Here is a 27865-nt window from a genome sequence, read left to right on the forward strand (position 1 = left end):
CGGGGCCGGAGCCGGGGGGTCTCGGCGCGGGGGGACCGATCTCCCCTCTCTGTCACAGGGGCTGATCCCCGGGGGGGCTCGGGGTGGGCCTGTGGGCCTCGCCTCCCCAGCCGGGCGGGGAGGGGCCTGCGCAGGCCGCGCCCCCCGGTCGTCGCGGGTCCCGCCGGTGTCGCTGCCCGTCAGCCCCGCGGGTGCCGGCCCGGGCCGGCCCGGGCCAGCGTGTTCTGGCCCCAGAATAACGCGTATGTGGCCCGGGCCCGCGCTCTGGGAGCGGCTGCGTGAAACCGCCGTCTCGACAGGCCGGAGCTTCTCAGTCGCCTCTGGCGTGCGGCCCCGGGCACCTGCTCGGGCATCGGCCCAGCTCGGGGCCGCGGCGGCGGGCGGGAAAGCCTCGCCCAGACTCGGAGGTGGATCACTTCGCAGGCTCGGGCCGGCCAGGCTGTTCGTATCTGCCCCGGGCTTGCCCATCCCACCCTTGGGAACTGAAGCGCTTGAGGCAGGTCGGAGCTGCTGGCCTGTTCCGCCTCCCGCTTCCCTTCCGAACCCCAGAGGCAGCTTGGAAAAACCTCTGCCAAGCTGGGCCAGTGCTTCCTGCTCCTCTGGAGTTGCAAAAAGTAGGTCCCGCGTGGGAGAGGCACGTCCTGCTTTTGGCAGCTACTAGCAGCCTTCATCTTCCTCCTCGCTGCCCCTCCCAAGGTTGCTGGTGTTGAGAGGCGAGCACGCACAGCGCTGGCACGAAAAACAAGTTAATAAACAAATGCAATACTAAGTCCACAGGCAGTATCATGCTGGCTTGAACATAAAAGTAAATCAGCATTTAATTAGCAAGTCTGGCACAGCCTGGGTCCACCCGTTGTTTTTTAACATGCTTACGCCTAACAGGCTGCTCCCCCACACACCCCGACCTGCTTTGGGTGCTGGAAGACAAGTTTACAGCCTCTTAACCTAAAATGGCTGTATTTTGGTTAGCAGGAGGACCGCGGGGATCTCTGCCATGCCCTCCTCTCTCTTTCCTGTTTAGAAATCCCAAGCCACACCGAGGAGGGGGGGATGCACCCCAGAAGCAGGTGGAGGAGATGCGGGCGCTGGAGCGGCTCTTGCTCGGCGGGTTGCAGCAGCCCCGGGCTGCAGCCGGGGCGGTGAGGCAGGACTGCCCAGCCCGTTCCCTCTGTGCCTCAGCAACACACCCAGACAGGCTGTTCGTGGCAGCCTTGGGAACGTCAGAAGAAACCAGCCGAGCCGGCAGTCCTTGCTGCAACCTGGCCACGTTTTTCCACAGAGCAGGGAGCGTATGGGGCCATCCCGCCTCCCGCAGCGCCGAGGGCGGGTGCCGGGGAAGCGGGCGCATGGCTGGGTGTGTGGCGGTACTTTCCAGTCACCCTCGCAGCCCCCAGTATTGTCACCCCACTTGTCGCAGCTGTTGACGCTCTGACTGTTTCGGTTTTGGCAGGAGCTGGGTGTCAGTGAAAGATGCAGCAGCAGCAGGAATTGTGCCCAGCGCGAGTGCTGGGAAAAAGGGAGAGGAAAGGTTTAAAGCAGTTATACGAGTTGTTGCCCTAAATGGGCCTCACGCCCACTTCCAGGACAGCAGGACCCGTAGGCAGTATCACAAGGATCGTTCCCTTCATGCCCAGGGAATGCTGCAGGGATCCTCCCACGAGGCTGATTATTTTACCTTATCCAGAGCTTCACCAGCTCCCTCAGCCCATGTTCCCCTTGTGCTTTCTCTGCCCCCTGTAGTGGTACCCTGAATACACCACAGGCATTGGCAGAGCACCCCAGGGAGGCTCAGCAGGACACTGGTAACCCCAGGCTGGACCAACCTCCCTTTCCCACCAACTAGCAGTGGCCTTGGGACGCTGGGCATGACCCTTGGTGGAGGAGAGGGAATGGAGCAGCATCTCTCTGGGATCTGGGCAGGCTGGGGACCCCCCTCATTGTGGGTCTGCACATGCCCCCCAGCACTGCAAACCCAGCAGCGGGCGGGGGCTGCGTGCACGTCCCTGCGATGCTGCTGGCTGTGCCGTGCCAGGGCTGGTGCCAGCAGTGACTCAGCAGGCGCCCGCTGGGCTGCCGTGCCACCGGCCCAGGCTGCGGGGAGCTGGGTCCGGGGGGCTTGGGGTGCACCCAGCCAGCCCCAGGCTGAGCGCTGGGACCCCCCCTCACAGGGGGACCATATGGTGTTGCAGCACCCAAGCAGCAGCCCAAAGTTTTGGGGTGCAGCATGCCATTCAGGCAGCATGGAGAGCTCCTCCGCTGACAGCCGAGTCCCCCTGGCTCCCTGCAAAGCCAGGCTGTAGGGTTTTGGGGATTTGAAATCCCCCACACACACACTTGCACAAGGCCACCACACCAGCAAATGCTGCCCACGGCAGGTCTCCTCCGCTCCCCATAGGCACAAATGCCACCTGCAATCACAGCCCTGCTCAGCAGCGAAGGGTTAAGCGTGAGGCTAGCTGTCAGGGAAGCTTTCCTCTCCTCCTTTTCCTTGCCAAGGTTTAAATTTAGTCCCTGTATGAACCCAGATGACTTGGGCATCAGGTTGCTCCAGGACTGGCAGCGCTGGGGAGCACCTGCTACCGCGGCTTCACTGCAAAAATCCCCCTGAAAGCTGGGGCTGAGCTTCGCCAGCAGCGGTCAGGGCCGGCAAGCTGCGGAGACCCTCGTGCCATGGCGGGTGCCCTGGCCACTTGCTTTGGGTCCCCCTGAAAAAGGCAAATAGTAGCCGTCCATCATTTGGCTCTTGTGAGTCCTGGAGGTGCTTGGTGCCCGGTTTGGTTTCGAGCCTTGAGTTTGCTCCTGGCTGCTTGCGATTAGTTTTGGGGGAGCTGCTTCTTGGGGCAGGGTGGTTTTGGATGGGGACACACCATCCCTGCAGCAAGGCGGGCAGAGGGAGAGTAGCCATGGGAGGGACAGAGTGGCAGCCCGGGGCCCAGCCGTGCCCTCTGCACCGGGGATGGGATGTCCTGGAGGGGTCTGTGGGTCCCCCAGCTCCGGGGCAGCCCAGCCCACTGCACCGGGGGTTACGGCCCGGGTACCCCTGTGGAGTGCGGGGACGCCCTGGCACCTCGCCTGCGGGTTTGGGGAGCAGTGGTGCAGGATGAGGGGGCAGGGGGTGGTGCTGGCAGCCCCCCGGCAGACCCCTGCGGCCGGGGGCGGCGGTGGCAGCCCTGCAATGCGCTTGGCATCGCCTCCCCCCGGCTGGCGCTCGCTGACGTCCATGTGATCGAGGGGCTGCTCCGTCCCGCCGCCGGGTCCAGCCGCCGGGACAGCGAGGGAGCTAGAAGGTCGAGCCGGCGTCCCCGGCGGAGCGTCCCCAGCTCTGAGGAGGGTCCCCCAGCACCGGCTGCCCCCCCCCCCCCGGGTTGTCCCAGCCATGATGCCCCGTGGGAAGAGGGACCCGGTCCTGCTCTCCCATGCCGAGTTCCCCGGCACCGACGGCGAGCGTCCCCGCAGCGGCGGCGAGAGCCGGAGGTCCACGTCGGAGGAGGAGGGTGGCCACCTCCCCGGCCTCCCCCGCGACGACCTCCCCAAGAGCATGTCCGGCTCCTCCGTCTCCTCCTACCACTCCGCCCTGTGCTCAGAGGGGACAGAGACCTTCAAGGACTGCCTGGAGTTTCTGGATGAGGAGGGGACACCCCCCCGGGACACGGGGCGGCAGGGCAGCCATGCCGAGGGGGCTGCCCCGGTGTGCTGGGCTCCGGCGGGGGCCCCGCGCGTCCCCCCGCTGCCCGGCCCCCTCGCCCTCCCGCAGCAGGCTCAGCTGTCCATCGCGGCTAAGAATAGCCCGGTGCCGCGGCCGGGGGGCAGGATGGGTCTCCTCGGCGGGGACCGGCAGCCTGCCGCTGCTGCCACCACCGCTGGTGGGGAGCTGGCTCTGCCCCGGCAGCCCGGGGGGATGCTCGGCGGGGCGCCCAGCGATTCGGACGAGGCGGACGGCGAGGTGCGAGCGCTGACGGCCAGGGCTTTCCGCAGCCTCTCGGGTCTCCCTGCTGCTCGTCTCGACATGTGCAGCTCCCACACCTCTTCCAGCCTCTCCAACTCGCTGTCGGAGGACGGTGGGCGGCCGCGGCGGTGGCCGGTGGCCAGCAGCGAGCCCCGGGGCACGGTAGCAGCCCTCCACGGCAGGATGGGTTGGCCCTTCCCCGTCGGCGTGGACGGGGAGCTGCTGGGCTTGCTGGGGAAGGAGCAGTTCGAGTGCGTGGACGTGGAGCTGGAGAGCGGGGAGGCCAGGAAGGGCCACTGCAAGAAGAGGACTGTCCCCAAGCGCCAGATCCTGCTGAAGAGGAAGGAGAGGAAGGAGACAGGTTTTGGCCCCCGGGGGGACGGCCCAGCCCCCCAGCCCCTGCCCCCCGCCCGGAAGGAGCCCCTCAGCAAGGGCAGGGCCGTCGGGGAGGACTTCAGGCTCAACTACAAGCAGTTCATGAAGACAGCCTCCCTGGACACCGATGCCAGCAAGACCAGAGCGGCTTCTTGCCTGGTGAAAAACGTCCTCGCCAAGAAAATGCAGTACGAGCAGAGGATCAAGATGGAGCAGAAGGGGCTGTGGGGCAGCTCGACCTCCTCAGGGCCATCCTCTGCCGGCACCGACATGCTGGGGGACGGCCTGGAGGGCAAGTCCAGCTCACTCTCCCGCTCGGACTGCAGCTTCTCAGCTGAGGACCTGCGGAGCGGCGGGATGCCGGTGGCTGCGGTGACCACGGTGGCCGTGGGGGACGCCACCACCACCCATCCCACCAAGGGGGTGGTGCTGAGTGAGGCAACGAGGGAGAGCGTCTGCAAGCTGAAGAAGACTTTCAATGAACTCAATGAGAGGATGAAGTATCGGGAAGTGCTGGAGAGCCACCGGCTGCCCAGCGCCACTGAGGAGCCAGCATCGGGGAGGACCCGTTACCGGCAAGCGCGTGCCTTGTTTGAAGCCCATCCCGGGGTGGGGAAGGTGCTGGATGTCGCCCGCAAATTTGAGAGAGTGCCGAAGCCGTGGCCCAGCTTGAAGCAGCGAGCCATCTGCCCCAGCCACCCAAAACTCCTCCCCTTCGAGGCCGACAGCCCAGTGCTCCACGCCACACCGCCACGCCGCCTTGTCACCTCCTGGGCGCAGGAGGTGAGGCTCTTGCCACAGAGCCGGCAGGAAGAGAAGCCACCGGCAGTGCCTCGCCAGCCACCCAGCCCTGGGACCCTGGCCCGGGGGTCCCCCCCAGCCATCCCCCCCAAGCCAGAAGAGAAGGGGAAGGGGCGCATCCCGCAGCCCCGGGATGTGCGCAAACTGGTGAAGAGCAGCTACAGCCTCTGCTTTGGGACTGCCGGCACATCCCGTGGCACCACGGCACCAGCGAGTGGCAGGGAGCCACTGCCGGCCACCCCGCTTGTCATCCACTGCACCTCGGTCTGCCGCCGGGAGCCAGCGACAGAGCCGGGGGATGAGGAAGTGCTGGCAGCTGCCAGCCGAGAGCCAGCCCCGGCATGTGCCGAAGGCCCCGCAAAGCCCACCAGCAGCCGGCCCTCGCCCACCCAGGGCTCCCCCGTCCACATCACGAGGGTTCAGGCCACGCGGAGGGAGGCGGCCGCCACGGAGGGGCCACCGGCATCTCCCCCACGCCGGGAGCGGAGCGAGCTCAGGGTGCCACCGTGGGTGCCAGTTGCCGAGGGAGTGCCGCACGTGGAGACCCACCTCCACGTCCTGGTGGGCCGGCGGTCTCCGGCAGCGGCCCGGGAGGGCTCCCCGGCTCAGAGCAGTGCGGTGCTGCGGGCAGAGAAGACTGTTCTCCTCCCGCCACTGTCACCAAGTCCCACAGAGGGAAAGGAGGGACGTGGCCGTGACGGCACCGGAGGGCTCCATGCTGCTGAGGGGCCTGAGCCAGCGGCGCAGCGGCGTGGAAGCTGTGACAGCGGGGACCCCCGAGCCGGAGCCCCGGCTGGCGGCAGCACGCACCTACAGCCTGTGAAACCGGCAGCAAGAAGCGCGCCAGAGCCAGCCGCAAGCGAGCAGAGGCAGAAGCAGCCAGGCAGCTGGCTGGCGTCAGCGGGGAGCGGCAGCTCTGCTGACAGCACCGGCCCCGCCACCCCGTTTGAAGCCAGGGAGGGCAGCGAAGGTCCCTCTGGCCGGCTGCCGGAGCGGAGGGAGGCTTGGGAGCATTTACCGAAGTGGCCGGCAGGCACCGAGCCGAACCTTCCTGCTGCCCCGGCGGAGAACTCCAACTACTTAGCAATTCCTGTGAAAGGCCCCAAATCCTCTCCGATGCCAAAGCTTCCCTCGGTCCCCAACCCAGCCAGCATGTCCTTTGGGACCTCTGCAGTCCCCAGCCCAGCCAGCGTGTCCTTTGGGACCCCCTTGGTCCCCAACCCAACTAGCACATCCTTTGGGACCCCTTTGGTCCCCAAGCCAGCCAGCACAGCCTTTGGGTCCCCCACAGTCCCCAATGTGTCCAACTCATCCTTTGGCTTCCCCTCAGCCTCCAGTGTGGCCAACACACCATTTGGGACTCCCTTGGTCTCCAACCCCACCAAGTCTTTTGGGACCCCCTTGATCCCCTACCCAGCTAGTGCGACCTTTGGGACCCCCTTCATCCCCAACTTGTGTGGCACGTCCTTTGGGACTCCCTTGGTCCCCAATCCATCCAGCACATCCTTTGGGACCCCTTTGGTCCCTAACTCAGCCAACGCATCCTTTGGGACCCCTTTGGTCCCTAATCCATCCGGTGTATCCTTTGGGACCCCCTTGGTCCCCAATCCATCCAGCGCATCCTTTGGGACCCCCTCAGTCCCTAATCTGCCCAACTCATCACTGGGGATCCCCTTGGTCCCCCACCCAGCCAGCTCATCCTTTGGGTCCCCCTTGGTCACCAACCCAGTCCCTGCTTCCCTTGGGTACCCATTAGTCTCCAACGTGGTCAGCTCATCCTTTGGATCCCCTTTGGCCCCCAACCCGGCCAGTGCTTCACTGGGGACCGGTGTGTGTCCCCTGCCTGGTGGGGAAGCGCCATGGAGCAAACCCATCCCTGAGCCTCCCCTGCCCCAGTCCTCCACGGGCCCGGCCGCTGCGGAGCATGCAGTGCCACTGCCCCCAGCCCAGCCCCAGCCTCACCTCGAGGATGCTCCCCATTTCCTCAGGAGGACTGAGAGCGCCCTGCAGAGCAGTAAGAGCACGCCAAGCCCCACCAAGCCCTTCGCCCCCCACCTGCCTGCACACCGGAGGATGCTCGTTGATCCCAACAGTGGGAAATGCTACTACATGGAGCCACCACGGCAACCCCAGCTGAAAACACTCTATGACCCCGAGACCGGGCAGTACCTGGAGGTGCTCATCCCACCAGTGGCATCGCACACAGGGCTCTACCAGGCTCCTTTCAACCCCCTGCTCATGGCCCCGGGGGTCTATGGCCCACCCTACATGTCCTACAGCAGCTTCCCGGGGCTCCCAGCACCCCCGCCACCCTCCGCTCCCTCTCCTGCGCACCCTGACCTGCCGGCTGCTGAAAACCCCAGCTTCTCCGGGACCTTCAGCTCTGCCTCCAAGGGCGAGGGGCCACCTGCTGCCGGGGGTCCTGATGGTGGGTACCTGGAGAGCCTGTACTACATCCCCACGGGGATGCAGGCCAGCCCCGGCCCCAGCCCCGGCCAGCCCCCTGCCCGTGCCAGCCCTGCCGGGCCCGACAAGGAACCGCTGCTCCGAATGTGACAGTCCTTGGCCAGGGAGGGACCCGTGTGGCATCTCCCTTTAACCCCAAAATCAGCATCACCCCCCGGCACAGGAGAGACCCTCTGTCCGCGGCTGAGCTGGCGAAGCACCGAGGGGTAACGGCCACCAGCTGGACATCACCGGCTCCTCGTGGACTGCATGGTATGCAGGGTATTTTCCAGTGTGAGCACCTGGCAGCCCTGAAGCCATGGGCCCCGGCTGGCAAAGGGACCAGATGCACGGCCCCCGCTTTCCCTCTGTACTGCCGGTCCCATCCCAAGGGTGACCTGGGCTGGTCGGCACAGGGAGACGATGGTCCAGCCACCGCCAGCCCCCCCACAGCCATGGCTGCAGCACGGACTCCCTAAAATAGTAATAAAAATGCTGAGACTGAATTAAAACCTGCATATTCATCCTGTGTTTGTGTAGTCTGTAAAGAGGGGGGTGTGAGGGGCTCATGCAGACCCTTTGGGGGAGCTGAGGGGCTGAGGCACTTGGACCCCACAGTCTGTCCATCTGTCCTAGAGTGTCCACTGGATGAATCCTGGTCCCTGGGAGCAGGAGGGGTCTCTGCAGTCATCAACAAGCCCTGAACCCCAGCCCTTGAACACCAAACCCCAGCCCTGAGCCCTAAGCCCCAGCCCTGAACCCCAAACCCCACCCCAGCCTCAGCCCATGTAGGTCCACACCACCCCGGGGAGGCGTTACAGGACTGAATTAAACCAAAAACCTCCCGGAGAGGGGGCTCTCAGTCAGGGATACCCCACGGACACAGACACCACCCCCCCGCCGGCCCGACACCCCGGGGATGGTTGGGGCCACGTCAGCCGGATGCAGGTGCGTCAGATGCGCCTCAGCAACCACTCACTGGCCCCGGGGGTGGGGGGGTTTATAGTCGCCCCGAGCCTCTGCCCCAGCACTTTCAGCATCGCGGCAGGATGCAGCCGGCGCTGGCGGCGTGGCTGGCCCTGAGCCTGCTGGCAGGGTCGGGGGCCGAGGATATGTGCGGGGCCCCCCCTGCCAGCCCGGTCCGCTCCATCCCTGCACCCCAGCTCAGCCCTGAGGAACGGCTCTCGCCCCACATGCCCGAATCCCTGCGCTGCGATGCCTGCCACGCCATCGCCTTCCAGGTGGGAATCAGGGAGACAGCACCCTGAAGCCAGGAGTGAGAGCCCTCGCAGGGATGCTCCGGCCTGGGGAGATGCTGTCTGCTTCCCTGGGGCACCCTGCTGATGGCTTTCCCTGGTGGCACCCCAAAAAAGCCCTTTGGGGCCAGCAAGCCCCCTTGCAGCTGCTCATGGACCCACCACCTCATGCAAAAGTGCTGCCAGGGTGGCAAAGAAGGGGGTGCAGACCCCATCCCTGCTTGGAGCAGGGTCACGGGAAGGCTGCCACCCTCACTGGCTAGTTTCTGCCCTTTTTCACCCCAGATTGAAGAGCAGCTGCACAGGGCGGAGGGGAAGGTGGGCAGGAAGGCGCTGAGCGAGTCTGACTACGTGGAGGTGCTGGAGAGGAGCTGCTCGCAGGGCTGGGAGAGGTGAGCGGAACATCCCCAGGGACAGGGGTGTCCCCAGGGATGGGGTGTCCCCGGCGACAGGGGTGTCCCCAGGCACTGGGTTTTCCCCAACCCCTGACTCTCCCCGCAGCTACGGGGTGCAGGAGCTGGACGGGGAGAAGCGACTGGCAGGGCCGGGGCTGCCGAGACAGGAGCCCATGAGCGTGATGGTGATGGGGGGACCCTGGCCGGGCAGGTAAGTCGAGGCAGGGGTTGGCCATGCGGGGGGGTGCTGGGCACTGTCCCCTCGCCACCATGGCAGGAGGATGCAGCGTGACCCACACTCGGCTCCTCGCAGGCTGTCCAAGATGTGCCACAGCTACGTGGGCGAGCAGGGAGAGGCACAGATCTACGGGGCGCACCGGCGGGGCCCGGCTGCCCTGCGGGAGCTGCTCTGCCAAGGGGAGAAGGGGGCCTGTGCCAGTGGCAAGGTCGGGGGGCCGGCCCCCCCCAAGGCGCTGCAGAACGAGCTGTAACCCCGGTGCGGTTAATGCTTAATGCCCTGGTGACCTTCGGAACCAACTTCGTCCCCAGCGAGAGCCAACATGTGCCGGGAGGAGGGCGCCTTCCCGGTGTCGCCCATCTCCAGCGTCGTGACTGTCCCTCAATGCCCAGCCCAGTGCCAGGAGGATGCTGGCAGCAGCCGGTGCCCCGCGCTGCCGGACCCCTTGCGAGCCGGGAATTACTCTGTAACCTGCCAGCTCTAATGTTTTACCAACGTGGTGCTCAGGGCGGGAGTGCCCTGGCCCTGCAGGTGGTGCCAGCCCTAATTAAAGGAGTTAATAGCTGATCAGTCCCAGAGGCAGCACTCCCTGGTTTCACAACCCGCAGCCAATGGCCACCTTCCAGCCTGCTGCCCCGCACCACGGCCTGCGTGGTGACTAAAGTCCTTCCCACGGCCATAAAATCCCTCGTGCAGTGACATCGCCGCCGGGGCCGCATCGCTGGAGGATGGGGACCCACTCGGGAGACCTGGCTCAGCCCCAGGTGAACACAGCCTCCATCACCATCCCCATCCGGTCCCCTCCTCGGCCATATCCTGGGGCAGTGGGGTGGGAGGGGGGTGACCGGGGGTACCGACCCCAGTGATGGCCAACTTGGGGCCCCCACCAGGGATGGCAAAGTATGGGGTGAGCTTGGGGACTGCGGTGAAGCCCAGGACCGAGGGGACATGCTGGGATGCTGCAGCTGGGACTGGCTGTGCCATCCTTCATGGCATCCACAGGGTGGTCAAGGCATGCCAGGGCCAGTGGGGACCCCCCTCCACCCTCCCCTGGGGACAAACCATCACGTAGGGACTGATGGGATTTGGAGACCAGACTCCTCTTGGGGTCAGAGCCAGCACGGGGTGAGGCTGAGCAGCCACAGGTGCCGAGCAGTGGCCATGCAGAGCCCAGCCCCGTTCCCATGGGACACCCGGGACAACACTGATCTGGCTCCTGCCTCACCCTTGCTGCCAGAACGGGAACTTGGCTCTCACCCCCCCTGACCCCCCACGAACCCCTGGAAAGGAGCTGCCTGCGGCGGGCAGGGTGAGTACTGGGGCACCCCACGGGCAGCATGGCGCACACCCCAAATCCTTCTGCAACGCACCATCGGATGGAGACCCGCCAGCTGGGACCCCTCCCCATCCCTGAGAGAGCAGGGGGTCCCATGGGGCAGGCTGTGCCACTCGAGGGGCAGTGTGGGGTGCCCCCCCCCCAGCCCCAGCCCCCAGGGTGAGCCGGGGCTGAGCTGTGCCCCCGCACACCAGGACCCCGCAGCAGGCACTGGCCCCCCCCGGCCAGAGATGGACATGCTCTACAGGATCGAGGACGTGCCCCCCTGGTACCTCTGCATCCTGCTCGGCTTCCAGGTACAGCCTGGAAGTGGGTACCCCCCCCCATCGGCAGAGCCCGAGCCCCTGCTCCCAGTGGCGTGGGGCACCCCACAGCAGCCCAGCCCCGCTGAGCACCCCCTGCCACCCCTCAGCACTACCTGACCTGCTTCAGCGGCACCATTGCCGTCCCCTTCCTGCTGGCCGAGAGCCTGTGCGTGGGCAAGGACCAGCTCACCGTCAGCTACCTCATCGGCACCATCTTCACCTGCGTCGGCATCACCACCCTCATCCAGACCACCGTGGGCATCAGGTAGAGCCGCGGCCCTGGCGGGGACCCCCCTGCCCATCCCCAGGCCGCGGGCGCAGGCGTCCCCTCTCGTCCCCCCCCAGGCTGCCCCTCTTCCAGGCAAGTGCGCTGGCCTTCCTTGTCCCTGCCAAAGCCATCCTGGCCCTGGAGAAGTGGCAATGCCCGCCTGAAGGTGAGGGCAGAGGGGGTGCAAGGGGGGGGTGTCCAGCTGCTCCCCCTCCCAGGGACCACCTCACCCCCCCTCCATCCCCAGAGCAGATCTACGGCAACTGGGTGCTGCCGCTCAACACCTCCCACATCTGGCAGCCCCGCATGCGAGAGGTATGCTCCACCGGCACCCCCGGGGGCACCCCAAAATCCCCAGTGGGCTGCTGAACCCCCCCGCAATTCATGCTCTGCAGATCCAAGGGGCCATTGTGGTGTCCAGCCTGGTGGAGGTGGCCATCGGGCTGCTGGGGCTCCCCGGGGCGCTGCTCAGCTACATCGGGCCGCTGACCGTCACCCCCACCATCTCCCTCATCGGACTCTCCGTCTTCCAGGCGGCCGGCGAGCGGGCCGGCTCTCACTGGGGCATCGCCACGCTGTACGGCACAGGGACGGGCAGACGAGGGGAAGGGGTGTCCCCCGTAGCGCCAGGAGGGCACCAGGGGCACAAGGGACATCATCTCTCTCCCCCCAGCACCATCTTCCTGATCATCCTGTTTGCCCAGTACCTGAGGCACGTCGCTGTCTGCCTGCCCGGCTACAGGTGGGGCCGTGGCTTCGTCCTGTTCCGCGTCCAGATCTTCAAGATGTTCCCGGTAGGGACTGACCGAGAGCTGGGGAGTCCCAAAAATCCCCCCTTTTTCCATGCATGGGCTTGCAAGCAATGTGGGGTGCGTCCCTGAACTCTGCCCCTGCAGATCATCCTGGCCATCATGGTGGTGTGGCTGCTCTGCTACGTGCTGACGTGCACCGGCGTCTTCCCCAGCCAGCCCGAGGCGTACGGCTACAAGGCCAGGACAGACGCCCGGGGGGAGATTCTGTCCGTGGCACCCTGGTTTCGGGTCCCCTACCCCTGTGAGTGCCAGGCAGCCCTGCGGTGCACAGGTCCCCCCAGTACCCCTTCGCCCTGGGGGGATGCAGGGACCTGGTGCAGCATCACCAGGGCTGGGGAGCACCTGGGGGGGCCCCAAAGCGGCACCAGGAAGCACCAGGGGGGCCAGGTCCTGGGGTGACCCCCACCCTGACACCCCACTCTGCCCCCCGGGCAGGCCAGTGGGGTCTGCCTACAGTGACCTCAGCGGCTGTGCTGGGCATGTTCAGCGCCACGCTGGCGGGCATCATCGAGTCCATCGGGGACTACTACTCCTGTGCCCGGCTGGCGGGAGCCCCCCCTCCCCCTGTGCACGCCATTAACAGGTACGGCCAGCTGCCCCCCACCCCCCGTAACCCTGCCCGCACCGTGGCAGCCCTGGGGACCGGGCAGGGAGGCTGCAGGAGGGCAGTGGTGGGGACCAGCCCCTTTGCGTTTTCCCCAGGGGCATTTTCACCGAAGGCATCTCCTGCATCATCGCGGGGCTGCTGGGAACCGGCAACGGCTCCACCTCCTCCAGCCCCAACATCGGCGTCCTGGGCATCACAAAGGTACTGGGGCCGGGGAGGGGTCCTGGCTCGGCCGGGGCAGGGGGGGGACGGGAGCTGTCACCCGCTGCCAGTCTCTCCGTGCAGGTGGGGAGCAGGAGGGTGATACAGTACGGGGCCGGGATCATGCTCGTGTTGGGGACCATCGGCAAGTTCACGGCGCTCTTCGCCTCCCTGCCTGACCCCATCCTCGGCGGGATGTTCTGCACCTTATTCGGTAACCTCGCCGCAGCCGCCCCTCCAACCCGCACCACTGTTATCATCAGCCCTGGGCCATTTCCCTGGAGATTTGGGGGCTGGCGAGCCCAAGGGATGCAGGGCGGGCTTTGAGGTTTGGGGTTGAACCGCTGCTGCGTTTGAAGGCCCCTCGCTGCCTTTGCCGGGCAGCCCCCCCCGCCGCGGCAGCAGCACGGGCACCTCTGCCCGCCTGCAGCGCAGCCGCTGTCTCTGCTCAGGCATGATCACGGCCGTCGGCCTCTCCAACTTGCAGTTCGTCGACATGAACTCCTCCCGCAACCTCTTTGTGCTGGGCTTCGCCATGTTTTTTGGGCTGACGCTGCCAAATTACCTGGATTCCCACCCCAAGGCCATTAACACAGGTACACGCCCACCACGAAGAGCCCCACTTTTGGGTGTTTAGGGAGAGAGCAGGGCAGATCTCAAGGATGCTTGCCCACCCCGGGTAAGCACCAATTAATTAGGCAAATCTGGCTTATCGCAGCAGGGCCCAGCTCAGTCCCTGCTCTCTTGCAGGTGTCCCTGAGCTGGACCAGATCCTGACGGTGTTGCTAACAACAGAGATGTTCGTCGGGGGGACAATCGCCTTCATCCTAGACAACACCATCCCGGGTAATTAAAGCAGAGAGCCGGGGGGAGGAAGCAGGAGGGTTGGACGCAGATTCATTTTGGTTCAGAGCTGCAAGAGGGGATCGCAGGGCGAGGGGCGGCTGATGCTGAGGGCACTCAGGGGCCGGGGCTCGGCTGACACGGTGCCGGCTGCCGCAGGGACGCAGGAGGAGCGAGGGCTGGTGCAGTGGAAGGCGGGCGCGCACTCGGACAGCACGGCCAGCGCCAGCCTGAGGAGCTACGACTTCCCCTTCGGGATGAGCGTGGTGAGGAGAAGCCGGTGGCTGAAGCACGTGCCCATCTGCCCCGTGTTCACGGGGTTTAAGGCCCGGGTGAGGGGCAGCGGCGCGGCAGCCGCGGACGTGCAGGAGACCACGGATGGGCTCTCCGTGTGCACGAAGGTCTGAGCAAGGGGAGGACTCGCGCCCCAGCGCCGGAGAAGCCGAGCCGAGCTCCCACAGGTGCTGTCAGAGTTCACTAGCACCCGCCAAGTCCAAAGCCAAGGCTTCTGGTGCTTGTCTCGAACACAGGGCTAGGGAAACTCAAAGTTGCCTTTCAGGGACATCCCGAGCTCCCGGGGTACTAGTCTGGGGGCCACCAGCCCCCGCATCATGGCTCCATCTCAAGCCGTAGCTGGCTGAGACTTGATCGGCGCTTGCTGAAGCTCATTAGCCACTGGCTGAAGCTAGTTAGCCACCATCAGAACCAGCCAGAGTCCCCAAAGCCACAAACTCCCATCTGGGGCCACAAATTTCCAAGCTGTGCCCCTCAGCTTCAGCGGGGCTACCCAGCGGCTGAAGCAGGCTCTGCGTGGGGTACAGTATCCAGGCCAGCATTAGGATGCCTATTTTAAGATCATACATTAAAAATAATAATAAAAAAAAAAAAATTCAAGCCCACTTGCCCTACCGGTGTCTTCGCTGTGTCCTGCACCGTTCCCTCAACCCTTCTGTGCTGCGAAGGCTTCAGCAGCTTTCCAGGCTTCCTCCCGGGCTGCCCAACGTGGAGACACACCAGGTTTCATCCAGCCCGAGTGACCGTGAGTTCGGTGGGCTTCTGCCCGCACGGCCCTGCAGCCGGGGAGGTGGCTCAGCACAAGGCCTTGGCGTTGGGGACGCGTCCGGCTTTGGGGAGCGCTGGACAGACGGCTTGACCCTGGCCGCTGAAGCACTGCCTCGTGCGGCCGGTTGGCTCCCAGCAGAGGGTACAGAAAGGCAGCCGTCGGCCCCACTGCAACAGCTGACGGAGTCAAACCCGTTTGTGGACTTGGGTTTAGCACCAAAATCGAAAGTTGAAGCCAGCATTGTGTGACCCTGTCACAGTCTGTCCGCGCTGGCGTGGTGGCACAGCCACACACTCGCCCCCCAGGCTGAGCAGGAAGGGCAGACTGAGAGAACCTGTGGGTTGAGACAAGGACAGTTTAAGAAGTGAAGCTGGAGGGGGAAATACCACCAAAAAGACCCAAGTGATGCAAATACACTCACTCAGCAGCAACCTCGAGCACCGCGGTGCCCAGCCAGGCTGCTCTGCTGCTGTCCGTGGCGTTACACAGCGTGCAGTACCCCTTTGGCCACCTGTGTCCCCCCCCAGCTTCTCACCCACCACCAGCCCACTCGCTGGGGCTGGAGCGAGAGCAAGGGCGAGCCCCGACGCCCAAACAGCGCTGCGCTGTCAGCTCCGCTGTGGCCACAAACCCCAAACAAACACAGCAGGGCAGGGGCCGCGGTGGAGGACGGCAGCTCCATCCTAGCAGAGGCCATCGGGAAGTTCACCTCTTCGCTAAACCTCCCGCTGTTGGACACTTGGCCGGGATACAGCAGGGATAAAACAGCAAAGCAGGCGATGGGCTGGCTGTTTCAGGAGCAGCGTTCGGCTGCCAGTCACCCCCAGCTAATCACCCCCAGGCTGGAGCTCCAGAGGAAGCTCACCGGCAAGTGACGGCTGCCCGTGCGGGGGTTCTCTGGTGAAACTCCCACTCCAGCTAAAAATAACCTGGGGCACAGTAGTATGTTATTTCCTGACCTTCTGTCTTTAGGTGCTCGAGTCTAAACTATCTCCAAGTCAGTGGAAAAGCCAGAGGAAGGCCAGATCTGAGGTTAGGGAAGGGGACACTCAGCCAGGAGCCTGGGATAACAGCAATTACCATTCTGCAGAGCACAGCAAAGCGAGTTGGTCCGACTGAACCCCAAGAGGGGTTCTTCCCTCTGCGGCGAGACCGACGCAGGGATGTGGTTATGCTGTAACACCCGGTAAAGGCTTTGTCTCACCTGCAGTACCACGTAATTTCTGAAGTGTTTCCATTTGGTTTAATTGGAGGTTAAAAAAAAATATTAACAGTGAGGCTGGGCAAAGTTACAAAGCAAGAGTGGATGCGAGTGGTGTCCGAGTGCTGCTGGAGGCCGCTCCTGCAGCCTCCACACAACTCGCCCCCCGCGTCGTGGATCCAGGCAGCCCCCCCCGGGCTTTACACGGTGTCATGGGCTGATAACCAGCACTGCCCCGCCGCAGGGGAGCTGGACCCGGGTCAGCAGCGGTGAGAAGGAAGGAAAATGTGCCCAGGCAAGCGCGTAAAGCAGGAGGAAAGACATAAACGAGCAGTCGGAGCCCAACCTCAGAGGAGCCTTTTGGGCTCTTGTGTTACAGCCCTTCCCTCTGCACTGAGCCTCCATGCGAGATGCATATTCATGAGACAGCCACCACATCAGTTCTACTATTATTTATTTTTTTAAATATTTTTGAAAAAATATAATTTTTTTACAATATTTTCAACTTAAACACTATTCACACTGAACACGTATGGCAGCTTAACCTACCCAAATATGAAGTTTAAGAAGCCAAAACTGTTCTAGCTTTATTAAAAGAAAAAAAAAAAAGTTGTTGTGCTGTAGACTATTGTGTAGTGATGATTAAACAAAGCAAGGGAAAAGCACCACTCAAATCACTAATGCTAGGGTTTTCTTGGTTAAATCCAGCTATAATAAAGTTGTATGCTAAAAGTTACATAGGCAGTGCTATGTATGTATCTGGGTTCTTGGAAGAAATTGTGATGAAACTCACATCTCCTTTAACATAATCAGGAAGTGAACGTTTCTGACATGATAACATACTGCAAAGTACAGGGAATTTCTTCCTTCCAATCGCTTGGATGTTAGTTCAGTAGCTGAGATCTACGACTCTGTACAGGTCTGTAAAATTTCTGTTAAAGCTCACGCTGCTTCAAAGGAGCATGAAGTTTTTTAAGGGGAGAAATTAACATTAGTAACAATACTGATATTTCAAAGGAAAGTTAGCTAATTTGCATAACAATCAGATATCCTTGCTTTCATTTTTAAGTTAAGGCATTATCAGGTGCAAACTAGCACCAGTTAACACATCTTTAGTTAAAAACAGACCATCCTTAGCAAATTCCAAGTCCTATTTAAAAAGACAGAGTCTGCAGAAGGTTTTATAAACGTGGTACTTTGTCTCAACTTGACTGGTGCTTCTTACCTCACTGCCTCCTTTGCAGAGAGCCAGGGCCCAATTATGTTTCCATTAAACTTTTGACAGATTTACTTAATAACAGTCTCAGCACTTTTATTGAGCATGCAAGACTAACAAAACTTTGGCAATGCATAAGTGTAACACAGTGACAAGAAGAGAGAGCTTTTACAATTAAATCTTCTAATACTGGCTTCACAGTGTGGAAATTGTGCTACATCCACCAAGAGAGGGCCCAGTCTACTCAAATATTTAAGTACTTCACCCCAGGAACAAACTCCTTTGCGTTTGGATTCAGATTACTCTTGACCTGAGGAAAGGAAAAACAGAAGTCTAGTTGAATCATTATTTTCATCTTCCATTTTGAAGCTGAATACAATTCCAAGCAGACAGCATCAGGAACAGTTTACAGATTTAGAGTAACAGCCAGGCATGGCATGGGGCTTTTGCATATACCAAAAGTCTCTATAATCCCTAGAAAACCCCGCTCCTCTGTGCTAGTACCCAAATTATCCATCCTTCCTTGGCACCACCTGGACGTTTCAGTCAGATGAGGGCTCAGGGAGCAAGAGACAAGAAACCCACAGATAAGCATCACATACAGCAACTTCGCTTAATGCTGAAGTAGCTTTTTCTGAAGTTGAGCTGTTAAAACGTGCCGTGAGGTTTTTAGATCTTGCTTATTTAAGCAAGAGGAGACTTGTTCCAGGAACTTAAGCCACTTCCGGGAATTTAATATATATGAGCACTGTACTGATTTTTTACATTTCTATGTCTGTGACTACCCAGTCCTCCCACTTGGCAAGCTGCTACTCTATACTCTGCAGTTATAGGTAGGCAGCCAGAATCTCCAAAATGAGCTCTTTATCATAAAGAAATGGAGGATTAGGCTTTTGTGTTCTTAATTGAGACTAGAACTGCTGCCTGCAGCTGCTTAAGCTTGGAAAAGCAGGGGTTTGCATCTGAATCTCACAGCAGTTGTGAGACACGACAGGTTTTTGCACTCTGTATCAGTAACTTTGTATTTTGTTAGGGAAAATAGGTACACACTGCTCTTTCCTTTTAGTTAAGCTCTGGACAGAACGCACACAGCAAGAAAGAGGGAAATAATCACTGCTTTCCCCTTCCTTAGGATTTCTACAAAGAGATCTGCTATGGCCTGCACAATCCAAACCAGACCTCAGAACATGGCTCGTACCTACGCAACACATAACAGATGCTGAATTACACTTCTGCAGTCCTGTCAGCAAACGGCACTCCACAGGGTCAGCGTGCTTCGCCCACTGCCTGCCTTTCGTAACACAGAATGCATACCCAAAGCCACTTGAATTTATGCCATGGGCTAGGAAAGGCACCATGTGGTTATGAAGAAAACCACCGAGGAAAACCACATCACATCATTTGAGGAAATATCCTTACCCAACCGTTCCACATCTCCCCCTCCGCCAGAGCCAGGCACGGTTAAGAGCCTACGTGTAAAGGATTTTCTTTTGCCATTACAGCAACAAAAATCAGCCTTGGACAAAGAGAGATGGCAAGCTTTTAAAATATGACGAGAAACTGAATTTACCACCAGATCCTCCAGTGATGAGCTGTCACTGATAACAAGGTCATTGAACTGGTCCTGGATTTGATCCATTGTTTGTGGGAGATCACGGGCTGGAATAAACCATTCGTGTTCCTCCTCTTCTTCCAGCATCTCCTGGAAACAGCGCTCAATAAATTCTTCTTCCCACAACTCCTCTTCGATCTATACAATGAGAAGAAACCGCTTCATCAACAAACTTACTGAGAGCTTGCGTCTTCATTCCAAGGTTTGTGCACCTAGCTGACCTTCTCTGTAGCTATGCAATAGGGCTTCTAGCAGAACACCACGCTTGTGCCGCAGGAAGGCAAGCAGCTTTGATTTTTTTAATGTAGAGAAATGCTTTGTTTGTAGAAAAAGCACAGGAACTTGGGCCGCAGTTAAAAGGGAATAAGCAGGAGAACTCTCCAGCCCTAGTTGTTGCGTCTGCAGCTTGTTACGAGCTCAAGAAGGAAAACGTGGGTTTCAAGTGAAAATTTCACTTGTACCGACTAGTTTGGACTGAATTCACTGCAAGTATGAGGAAGGGAACCAGGGACAACACGTGCAGCCAGGCACAGTCCCTAGGAAAGTGTCCTGCAAGACTCCTGGGGGGAAAAAAAAAAAAAATAACCACTGCCTGTCACCTGGAACGGGGAACAAGCAGCATCTCCTCTGCTGTCGGTTTTGCATTCACCCTTCTCCTAAGGAACTCCACAGATCTGAGCAGTTGTTAAGAATGCTGACCTGCTGCACTATAAGCAGGACAAATCAACTGATGCAGAACTGACATGCATTGCAAAGATTAAAGGAAAGTTTTGCTTGGTTGTTCAGTAAACAAGCTTTGGAGGGAGCTCATCCTCACACATTTCCCATGTCCTGCACTGCAGTGCTTAAGAGTGGAAAGCAGGGAAACAGAAGCTGGTGTGAATGACTTGTCAGACATAAGGGAGAGGAAAAATTATTCAGGACAGATTTAAAAGTTCACTCAATTGAAGCTCTAACAAGTTTTTCTATCTATCCTCCACCCTGAAATCAAACACATACTCGATCCTAAAGTGGAAATTCAGTTACATACCACAAATACCAAATCAAAAAAGTTAAAGCCAGAGTTCAGGATTCCTGTAAAATCCAGGTCCCCTGTGCTTGGGGCAAACACACTCACCAGCTCACTTGGTGCTCAAGATGCACAGCTTTGGGGAACAGGGACTCGTCGCCATATGCTCTAAGCCACTGTCCAGACAATTCAAACCCCGCATGAAACACCGATTTAGTAATTTCCCCAAAAAGCACTCCAGCAAGGACGGCAGTCTCCAATCAATCCAGCGAGGCACCGTCTCAGCATGCGGGTAAAAGGCAGCTGTGGGCACGCAGCCATGAGCTAGTATTACAGCAGGGGTTGCCCGGCTTCAGGTTTTTTGTTACATGGTTGTACACCTACAGAAGCTACACAGCAGCTCCAGAAATACTAAATAACGTTTAACTCCCCAAAGGTCTTGAAATTAATATTGCTTGTTTGTATTTTCCAGCCCAGGTTTAACTTCCCACAGAGAGATGTGCCTGCAGCGGCATGCGACCAGGCGGCCACACTGTGTTTGCCTGCCTGAATAAGACCATTCTCCCCTCACGCTCCCACCTTTCCTCTTCTCTGAAAATGGAGTCCGTGCCTGAAAAATCATTTATTCACGGCACAACTCTCAGTTTTTCCCCCCAAGAACTACATGTCCTGTATGCTAACTACAGTTTTCCCCAGGAGGAAAAACCCACCAAACAGGAAACAAGACAGAGACCATCCTGGCATATGCACAGGAGAATTTAGATTTTGTGAGCAACTTGAATTTCAGATTAGCTTTGTGGCCTGCTGGCACCCTGAAGAGAGAGCAACAGACGTATCCTATTTCGGAAGCTCAGACTTCAGCACAGCCATACTGTGCTGGAGTGCAGAGAAAGCAGCTACTTGAGTACAAAGATCAAGTTTTGATCAAGAAAGGAGCAGTGGAAAGAGGTAGGCTGTTCCCAGCCTCCCCGGGAGAGAAAACTGTGTCCAGGTGCAAGGTGAAAGATGAAGTTAAGGCTTCAATCCAACCTGATTGCAAAGGCCAGCTGTAAGACACTGAAGTATTAAGCAACGACCAGGACTGTCACTCAGCAGCTATGTCCACCAACTCCCTCGGGAGCAGCTGACAAGGCAGGTATGCACCTGGACGTATCCAGTTCAGAACAGCCACAGCCGGCATGTCTGCACATGTAACACCTCGGCAGCCTAGCAAGACCCGTCCCTTCCAAAGAGCCACATAAAGTCTGTGAACTATATTTTTCTTCCTCTCTCCTGCCAAAGTAGGGAATTAATAGATGCATTAGAACATGCTGCACTTCCCGTGTTTTCCACCAAGATTATAGAAAATATGTATTTATTGCCAGAAAAACTGAGATCTGTCTGTTCCCCAGGATTATTCTAGCAAGCCTATCTGAAAACTCTGTCTCTAAAGGATTCCTAGTCTTGTACTCCGGTTGCTAAGCCACAGCACCTCTCCCTTCAGCTAGAAAATGGTAAACCACATCACAAGACATTTATGGAGGGAAATGACTTGCCTGCCTGTTAAATTCCTCTTCGTTTTCCATCCACATGTACTCCGCAAAGGGATTGTCATCTTCATGAGAATGACCATTTATAATCACATCTTCACTGATGATGCTTGGGCTAGTACTGCTGCGACTTGGATCTTTCATGGCTGCGTCTCTGATTCAAAGTCTGCAATTAAGAAATGCAGTAATTAAAGACGTGCAGATTCACTCACCACCCTGCTTCTGCATAAGCCCGGCCCAAGGGAAGGCTGTAGGTAGCCTTACTGTGACTGCAGCAGAGGAGCTCTGCTAATCGCAACAAGAGTATCAGAAATGCCATTTCCATTGTACGTGGATTCGAGTGACAAAGTAATTTCCCAAATTAAACCTCACCAAATCATAGCAAATGCCAAGCACCAAGACCAATGAAAAGTGACGGAAAAAAATAGAAAGCACATGTACTCACCAGCAGAAAAATATTTAAGGCGACGTTCAAGAACCAAAACTAAAATTTGTTTTCCAAAATACTTTTAAAGCTCCCACCTGAATTTCAACAAACTCACATGGAAACGAACTGCCCAGCGTCCGTACTGTTTCAGAGGCAGTGGGCAACACTTCAGGGGAATTTCCAAGGATACCCATGGTAAGGGAAACTTCAGCGTGACTTTTAGCCTACCCAAATTCAGTTATGGGATGTTTTACGGGATTGCATGAACCAGCTTTCACAGCCATTTCACTGCTGGGAAACCTTGCAAGCAAGGCAGAAGCCATTACACGCTGATTCCTCGTAGAGCCAGGCTGGCACAACAGCTACTTCGTTAGCAAGAGCCCACTGATCGGGAAGCTTCAGGTAAAGACACCACCGTAAGGCACTGGAAGACAGTACGTGCTTGCCTCTCACCCCACTTCATTAATATGGATTGAGTCACGTCTGGAGAGCACTCAACATTTCTGCGTGTCCATGATACGCGATACCGCGACGTCCTGAACTCAAGGAATGAAGGTACAGTTGGGGAGCACGTTTGTTCCAACTAACCACAACCAAAAGCAGGACAGAACCTACACTCGGTCTGAACCCTTGTCACGCGAATGGTATTGCAGCCTTTCTGTCGGGCTCGTAAGCCTCTGTGAAGCTTGTAACTCTTGAGTTCAGAGACCCGAGGCTGCTCACAGCCGAGGTTCTAACTGAAAAATCTTATTTGTGTTGTAAATGAGACAATGCTGCTGGTTTTCCCTACAGGATGTTTAAGTACATATACCAATACTGGAAAAGCTGAGTATTTTTAGGTACTAATACTGGCAGTACTGAATATTTTGACAACAGCACACAAAGCACGTGGGGCAATGAGCTCAAAAAAAAAAAATAAAAATCAAACTTCAATGTTTTTCTAGTGTTAAAAATTTGCAATGAAACAGCGCAGCAGTGACTGAAAATATTTTTATTTTATTCTCACGTCAATGTTTTAGCTCATTGTCTGCATATCAAAAAATGACTTACTTGGAGAAGAGGATATCAAAATATTGCCTCTGTTGTTATTAGAGTACAAGGTCTTACCACATAGCAGCTCGTATTTTCTCTTTATATTTCAGCTGGTCTTATTACTTATGGAATTCATGCAAGTTTTGGTTCAAAACCTGTTATTGATAATACCAAGTCAAAAACCTGCTACATCCAAATGATCAATTAAGAAAAGCACAAAGAAAAAGGAACTTGCCTGGTTTGCTCTATTCAAGGTTTTTAAATCAAAGGCAAACCCAAGTACGGAAGTCACTTTAGCTCCCTAGGAAGTACAACAAACGAGACCAGGACTCGGGTATTCTACCAAGAGAAAACAGGTTCTTTTTGATGTTCTTTCAAAACAAACTTGGAAAGGATTACTGGCAGCATTTAACATAAAACAGGAAGACACTGCATTTAACATCCCAGTTCAAGCTTGAAATCAAGTTAACTTCAGCTGTTCAGAAGCTAACAAACAGGATGGACTAAAAGAAATAAAACACCTCAGAGCCTAAAAAGCCTAATTTCTTCTTTTTTCACCTTTTTTTGGTGGAGTGAATCTTGCTATTAATATTCCACCGGGCTTTCTGCACACCACCAATTTACACTGCAGGTGAGTAACTCCCCATTAGTAAGGTACTCAGGCCAAATTCCAGGCACCTTCTGTACAAATGAGACAGCACCTAGCCAAGTCCATAAAGGTAAAAATAATAATTAAAAACACCCCTACTTGTTTGTGTAAAAGCTTGAAAGGTTAATTTGTTGAATCATGTGCAAGTTTTCCCATTTCTTAAGTGTTCCCGTAGAACACAAGCTACTTGCTTTAGCAGGGAGGGAAGTGCAGTGTTTCACGTTTGGACTGAAATAACTTTTTCCATTACTGCCCAAGGACGATGTGGATGATTATCTTCAAGAAAAATCTGAGGCTCAACCTGAATATCTGAAGTTTATCTGATGAAGCCCTAAGTCCACTAATGTTTTCCCACAGGAAAACATGTCAACAAACACTTATCCTGCATGAACAGTTAGGAAGCCCCAGGCCAGTCCCTTACCCACAGCACTCCTTGTAATTTCTTTTTCTGCAACTTGTAATAAAATACACTGTATAGGGAACTTTTCATTTCGCCGTTTCAAGATACAAACCAGTTGGCCTTCTGTGCTCATTTGCAAGGACAAGATTAGTCTCGTTTCGCCACTATTAGATACAGGCTTTTTAGTCATGAGCTACAGGCAATTCTGAGGAGGAGGGCCAAATACCACTTTAGTCTTGCAAAAAGTCACAATCTAAGAAGGCTGCTGCAGCAAACAAGCCACAGTGACAGGCCACACTACCGTTGTGAATAAAAATAATACATTCTCCATCTGGGAGTAGGTGGAAAGCAGAGGATCTCTAAGCTCCTTACATTAGAACAGGAAATAGAACATTAGTAGTGCTAAGAAACAGAAATATGGAGAATTCTGCCATAGTGATATGACTGGAGATCCAGCCCCAAATTATTTCAGGATTCTGGCGAGGAGTGGAGGTGATGCAGGAAGCAGGGTCTAAGTGCATAAGGGAAGACACTAAAAAAATAGGATTATTTTAGGAATGAAGTAAAAAATTAAAAATCCTATAACAACGGGACTTTTGGTTAACTCAAAGTTTTTTCTATATGAGGAGTGGAACTCGTTACTCCTGAACATCACTCATTTACCTGTTTCTCTGAATTTTACTGCGTTTATAGCAATGAAGACCCCTAGACCAACCATCATTAAAATTCGAAGTCTTGTGATTAAAGATTTTGCATTTAAACCTTAACCAGAAAGAAGATTATCTACTGTCTACTTCCGAAGGTAAGGTCAACAGGCCTAATTCTGCATAGCAAAACCCAGGTCCTCACCCTTGATTAAAAAAAAAAGGGGGGGGGGGGGGGGCGGGGAAAGAATTAAGATATTTGCTTCAAGCACCCAAAACCAACAGAGAACAGCAAGCAGCACGTTAGGATTTTAGTAGCAGCCGAAATTTAAGCAAAGCTGATTTAGTGCAGCAGGGAGTGATGTGAACTTGTGCAGAAGATGGTGTTATTTGTTTATTAACTGGTGATTATTCTTGTGAGTCAGGAGCACTGGCCGAGTTTGTTATCTAAGTAGATTAGCAAGTGGCAGTTATCAAGTAAACTGATTATACTCCGTGTAATAAATACATTTCTTAATCAAATTCATGAGGGATGCCGATGCTATCTCATAAAAACACTTCAAAGCATCGCACTGGAGTTTAGTTGAAAACAGCCGACTTACATGCCAGCACCGAGGCTTAAAACCAAAAAAGTTGGCTGTGAGGAGCAGAGGCCTCGCAGCGACGCGCAGCTCCGCCGGGAGCCCGGCAGGCCCGCGGGCTAACGAAACCTCTCGGAGGGTGTACGGTTTGCTCCCCAAGACACCACTCTCGGTGTCGACGTTTTCGGTACCAGCGAGCGTGAACGCCCGCGGAGCCGCTTCGTTTCAGCGGGAACCGGGCGAACCTGCCGGGCCGCGCCGGTAAGCTCAGCTCCGCCGCTCGCTCGCCGCTGATACCATCGGGGTTACGGAGGCGGGGCGGGCTCTACCCCCGCCGGGGGGCGGCCGCGGCCCCGCCGAGGCGATAAAGGCGCTGGAGTCGCAGACCTCAGCTCCCGGTGCGGGTGCCCTCAGCCGCCGCCGCCGCCCCCCCCGGCGCAGCGCCGCCGCTCCCCGTCAGACCCGCGGCCGCTGGGGCCCAACGGGCCCCAGCGGCACCGCGCCTCTGCGGCGGGAGCCGAGGCCGCCCCCGCCCCCCCGCCCGCTTTGTTCGCCCACAAGGGCCGCCCCCGCGGCGGGGGCTCCGTCCCGTCAGGCCCCGCGCCGCCGGAGCGGCCCCCCCTCCCCAGGACCCGGATGGAACTGGAGACAATAAAGACGGCGCCACGGGGCGGCCCCGCCGCATAGGCCCCGCCGCCGCCGCCGCCGCCGCGGGGGGCAATGGGGGAGCGCCGCCGCCCGGCGCTGCCTCAGGGGAGGGGGCGGCTCCCCCCGCTCCCCCCACCCGCAGCGGCGGCGGCCCGGGGCTGCGCGCCCCCGCCCGCGCCGCCTCACCTGCGCGCAGAGGGAAGGGCCGCGGGTGCGCACGCCGGCTCCGAGCTGCTCCGCCGCCTCGTCCCCCGCTCGCTCCCGGCTCCGCTCCGCTCCGCGCCCGCCGCCCCGCTCCCCTCCCAGCGCCGCAGCCCGCCGGACGTGAAATCACTTCCGGTACCTGCGTGACCCCGCGGGCGCCGCCCCCCCTCCCCCGGAAGCGGCGGCGGCGGCGGCCGCCCTGGCGGGGAGGCGGCGCGCTGCATGCCGGGACGCGTAGTCTTCCCGCCGCCGCAAGGCATGCCGGGAGCTGTAGTTCCGCCTGGCTGCCATTTCGCGCGGCGGTGGCGGCGCGGGGCACGCCGGGAAGCGCTGTCCCGCCGGGCGGCGCCGGCCGCCATCTTGTGGCGCCGGCTGCGACGGAGGCGGTACGGGGCCGGGGCTCTGGCCGGAGGGGGCCCCTGAGGGGCCAGTCGCGCTAATAAAGATGTAGTCCCCAAACACCCTCCCGCTTCCAGCGGCGGCTGTGCGGGGAGGGCAGTGCAGCCTCGCCCCCGCCGGGCACATCAGCGGGGAGGGAGAAGGCCCCGGGGAGAGTTATCCCAGGGGGAAACTGCCGCGCCCTGCCTCAAGGAGTCCCGGTTTTTCCAGTGTCCCTCAGCCTACACCAGCCTCCGTAGGGAAACCACTAAGCCCTGGGCCTCACTGAGGTTTAAGACATGTAGTACTTTCTGAAAAACCCACCTGTTCCCAAAACAAATGTTTCAGCATTAGACTCGTGCAGTTTTAAGGCTCTGTACTAGGGAACAAGACATAATGCTCTTTTCTGAGACATCAGATGCTGACACTCCAACCCTATTTACAAAATGGGTTGAAAAAGCAGATTTTTATTCTCTCCTTTGATTCTCCCTTTTTCTTAAAGATAAGGTGGAAATTACTCTCTCCTTCAGACACTACCTGTTAAAACTAGTGCCCAGAGGTTTGAGCAATGACCAGAGCCGTGCTACCCACCTTCCCAAATACGCTGCCTAGCTACAAGCTTTTCCAGTCCTCTGACCTTCACAACCTCTTAAAAAGCAAAGAAACCAGACACCACAGAGTTAAAAGCCCTTTGTTCTATTCAAGCCACTGATGAACATAATCTGACTTGAACTGGAGTCAAAATGCAGCGTGGCCAAACCACCTCCACTCAGTGCCTGCCTCAGTACCACGGATTTGTAAGCTCACAACCACAAAAAGCAGGAAATCTGCCCCAACAGCAAGTTGGGAAATATATGGCAGAAGAATGTTTCCATGTGCAACTGCAAAGCCCAAAAGTGTAACGTAACTCTGGATAACCCTGAAATCCATTAGTGGTTGAAGAGTCCCCACACGCGAGCAGATTTTTTCAGACTCAAGAAGAGTTAGTGAGCTAGCACTGTACAGACCGACTTGCTCTGCTTAGCTCTTCGCATTACACCACCTGTTAGGCTGGAAAGTGTCCTGTGCTATCAAAACACTCGCGTGGGCAGCCTTCTAAGCAGGAAAGAGGCTATCTAAGGATAACAATTTCATTAACATTTCTCTGCTCAGACCTTTACTTCCTTCCTCCTGAATTTTAGTAAGGGATAACCAACTCTACAGAAAATCTGGGTTTTCTTAGGTTTTGTGCGGACTTCAATCAAGCTGTTTATACTGATTTTATTGGTCACTACTACTAACATGTTTCCAGGCCTTAAGAGCTTTCTCTAGGGCCGGTCATATGCTCACTAAATGCTTAGCTCCTAGCCAGGTACAACCTTCAAATACCCCTGCAAGGATCATCCTTACAAAAATCAAAACTACTGTGCTCTTGCTACTCGTATTTCCACAACTGTTTCCAATT

General features: G+C 57.6%; 4 protein-coding genes across 4 annotated transcripts; 3 read left to right on the forward strand and 1 right to left on the reverse strand.

Moving 5' to 3' along the window:
- The first annotated feature begins 2689 nt into the window (after positions 1–2689).
- Positions 2690–8091, forward strand: PROB1 (proline rich basic protein 1). Its single transcript, XM_074883455.1, has one exon. The coding sequence runs from the start codon at positions 3377–3379 to the stop codon at positions 7676–7678; it is 4302 nt and encodes a 1433-aa protein (XP_074739556.1). The 5' UTR covers positions 2690–3376; the 3' UTR covers positions 7679–8091.
- A 525-nt stretch (positions 8092–8616) lies between these two features.
- Positions 8617–10021, forward strand: MZB1 (marginal zone B and B1 cell specific protein). The gene is made up of 4 exons (XM_074883611.1): positions 8617–8808; positions 9109–9215; positions 9325–9429; positions 9532–10021. Exons 1-4 carry the CDS (start codon positions 8617–8619, stop codon positions 9707–9709), a joined length of 582 nt encoding a protein of 193 aa, XP_074739712.1. The 3' UTR covers positions 9710–10021.
- Positions 10022–10055: 34 nt separating this feature from the next.
- Positions 10056–14957, forward strand: SLC23A1 (solute carrier family 23 member 1). The gene is given in 17 exon segments (XM_074883375.1): positions 10056–10093; positions 10095–10138; positions 10141–10220; positions 10694–10765; positions 10987–11088; positions 11205–11362; positions 11443–11531; positions 11613–11680; positions 11761–11942; positions 12039–12159; positions 12262–12418; positions 12613–12760; positions 12880–12985; positions 13070–13199; positions 13438–13581; positions 13736–13831; positions 13988–14957. Coding segments are annotated over 17 exon segments (1971 nt in total). The 5' UTR covers positions 10056–10067; the 3' UTR covers positions 14236–14957.
- Positions 14958–16529: 1572 nt separating this feature from the next.
- On the reverse strand, positions 16530–26173 carry PAIP2 (poly(A) binding protein interacting protein 2). The gene is made up of 4 exons (XM_074883522.1): positions 26026–26173; positions 21465–21624; positions 18879–19058; positions 16530–17618 (listed from the first exon to the last, which is right to left on the reverse strand). Exons 2-4 carry the CDS (start codon positions 21600–21602, stop codon positions 17553–17555), a joined length of 384 nt encoding a protein of 127 aa, XP_074739623.1. The 5' UTR covers positions 21603–21624; positions 26026–26173; the 3' UTR covers positions 16530–17552.
- Positions 26174–27865: the final 1692 nt, after the last annotated feature.

This window comes from Strix uralensis, chromosome 14 (assembly GCF_047716275.1).
Source record: "Strix uralensis isolate ZFMK-TIS-50842 chromosome 14, bStrUra1, whole genome shotgun sequence".
NCBI lineage: Eukaryota > Metazoa > Chordata > Aves > Strigiformes > Strigidae > Strix > Strix uralensis.

Excerpts from the sequence above, each read along its gene's own strand:
- PROB1 (XM_074883455.1), top strand. The coding sequence starts at position 3,377 with ATGATGCCCCGTGGGAAGAGGGACCCGGTCCTGCTCTCCCATGCCGAG.
- MZB1 (XM_074883611.1), top strand. The coding sequence starts at position 8,617 with ATGCAGCCGGCGCTGGCGGCGTGGCTGGCCCTGAGCCTGCTGGCAGGG. Across the intron at positions 8,809-9,108 it reads GCCACGCCATCGCCTTCCAG|ATTGAAGAGCAGCTGCACAG; the intron begins GTGGGAATCAGG and ends TTTTCACCCCAG. Across the intron at positions 9,216-9,324 it reads TGCTCGCAGGGCTGGGAGAG|CTACGGGGTGCAGGAGCTGG; the intron begins GTGAGCGGAACA and ends CTCTCCCCGCAG.
- PAIP2 (XM_074883522.1), bottom strand. The coding sequence starts at position 21,602 with ATGAAAGATCCAAGTCGCAGCAGTACTAGCCCAAGCATCATCAGTGAA. Across the intron at positions 19,059-21,464 it reads AAGAGGAATTTAACAGGCAG|ATCGAAGAGGAGTTGTGGGA; the intron begins GCAAGTCATTTC and ends CTCATTGTATAG. Across the intron at positions 17,619-18,878 it reads CATCACTGGAGGATCTGGTG|GTCAAGAGTAATCTGAATCC; the intron begins GTAAATTCAGTT and ends TCCTTTCCTCAG.